At 45.3% G+C, this 1,355-nt stretch overlaps 1 protein-coding gene across 1 annotated transcript; it reads right to left on the reverse strand.

Annotated features, from left to right (window-relative positions):
* Nucleotides 1-655: 655 nt before the first annotated feature.
* On the reverse strand, nucleotides 656-877 carry T265_12202 (hypothetical protein; the record flags this gene model as incomplete). The annotated part of the gene is made up of 1 exon (XM_009179338.1): nucleotides 656-877. One exon carries the CDS (start codon nucleotides 875-877, stop codon nucleotides 656-658), a length of 222 nt encoding a protein of 73 aa, XP_009177602.1.
* Nucleotides 878-1,355: the final 478 nt, after the last annotated feature.

Here is a 1,355-nt window from a genome sequence, read left to right on the forward strand (position 1 = left end):
TCAAACTCATGATGTTGATATTTGACCATACTTTCCAACAAGCTGTGTTGTGTTGAAAAAGTTAAAAGTTTGTCGACGATTCATTGCTGTTCTCTTCGGCCTTCTGTTGGTCTTACCTTTTTATACTTCCATCCCGTCAACAACAATGAGAGAGTTTTCATTTCTTGGAGTTAGAGGGCCGATTCACACACGCGCTGAACATTATCGTCTCCATTGCAGGAACGTGCATTGCTTGATCAGTGATTTAATGCACTCAGACAGCATTTCGGTTACCGTGATTCCAAAGTGACTTTTCCAAGATAAGCTACTGTACACTTCATAATAAGAACAGAAATTTAGTCTCGTAAGATGTGGTGTGGGTGACGTATGAGAATACTTTTCAGAAACCCGTCCTTTTGGCAAGTGACTGGACCGAACGTCGATCCTTCCTATCCATCCGTTTCTAGTCGAGATGTTAGCAGTTCATTCAAATTTTTAAAAGAATGGGACTCAAGCTGTCCTCCTCGAGTGCAATGAAGACCCTCACCCAAATCTTCATGACCAATCTACACACAGTGGTCACACAATGGGTGCTGGTTGCTTAAGTGTGGTAAACCCTCCACGTATAAAGTTTTAACCACTGCTGCTGCCATTGCTGGACTTAGACGATATGGTCTTACAAGTGGCCCATGGCCCAACCATACGCTTCCATTTTACACAGCCATTGCCGAAGCAGGACTATGTCTTCCTCCTTAATGGCCGCAACAGCGGGCACTGCGGCTGTCTTTTTCTGTGTAACGTGCACCGTTGTCTCGCCAGTCATCTGGGAGTTTTCGGCAGGTGTCCTGAGTACAGGTGGCGCCATTTCCCCGGTAGTCCATGAGCACTTGAGTTTCATTGGAAGTCGAAGGCCGAAAATAATGCACTAATGCATCCCGTTAGTTTCTGCTTCATATGTCCTACGTTATTTCCATTTGTGGGTGGGAGAGTTGCTTCCTGATTCTCCTCCTGCCTCGTCCTCCCCACCCGCTGCATTAGTACCCTTGTCAGGACATGTGCGGCACACGCGATTGTCGAAGTACCCCAAGGTCTGCACTGGGTACTAGTCTTCTTTCTCGAAAAAACTACTCAGAGATGTCGTTCACAATGTCTGATATTTGCTTCCAAACCTCCTCAAAACGGCAGGTCCCATTTCAGTGTAATCGTATATAAGGGGCCGTTCGACGAAAATGTTTGTGTTAGAACTGCTGAATTTTAATCGTCATTAGCAACATACTTCTGCACAAAGCTCAAAGAGATTACTTTTTCGCAGTATCTCGCCAGGTGGATCAACTTATGGTTCTCTTCTTATGCTGTGGGAAGCAAGTCTAGTTCAG

This window comes from Opisthorchis viverrini, assembly GCF_000715545.1.
Source record: "Opisthorchis viverrini unplaced genomic scaffold scaffold7422, whole genome shotgun sequence".
In the NCBI taxonomy this organism is placed as follows: Eukaryota; Metazoa; Platyhelminthes; class Trematoda; order Opisthorchiida; family Opisthorchiidae; genus Opisthorchis; species Opisthorchis viverrini.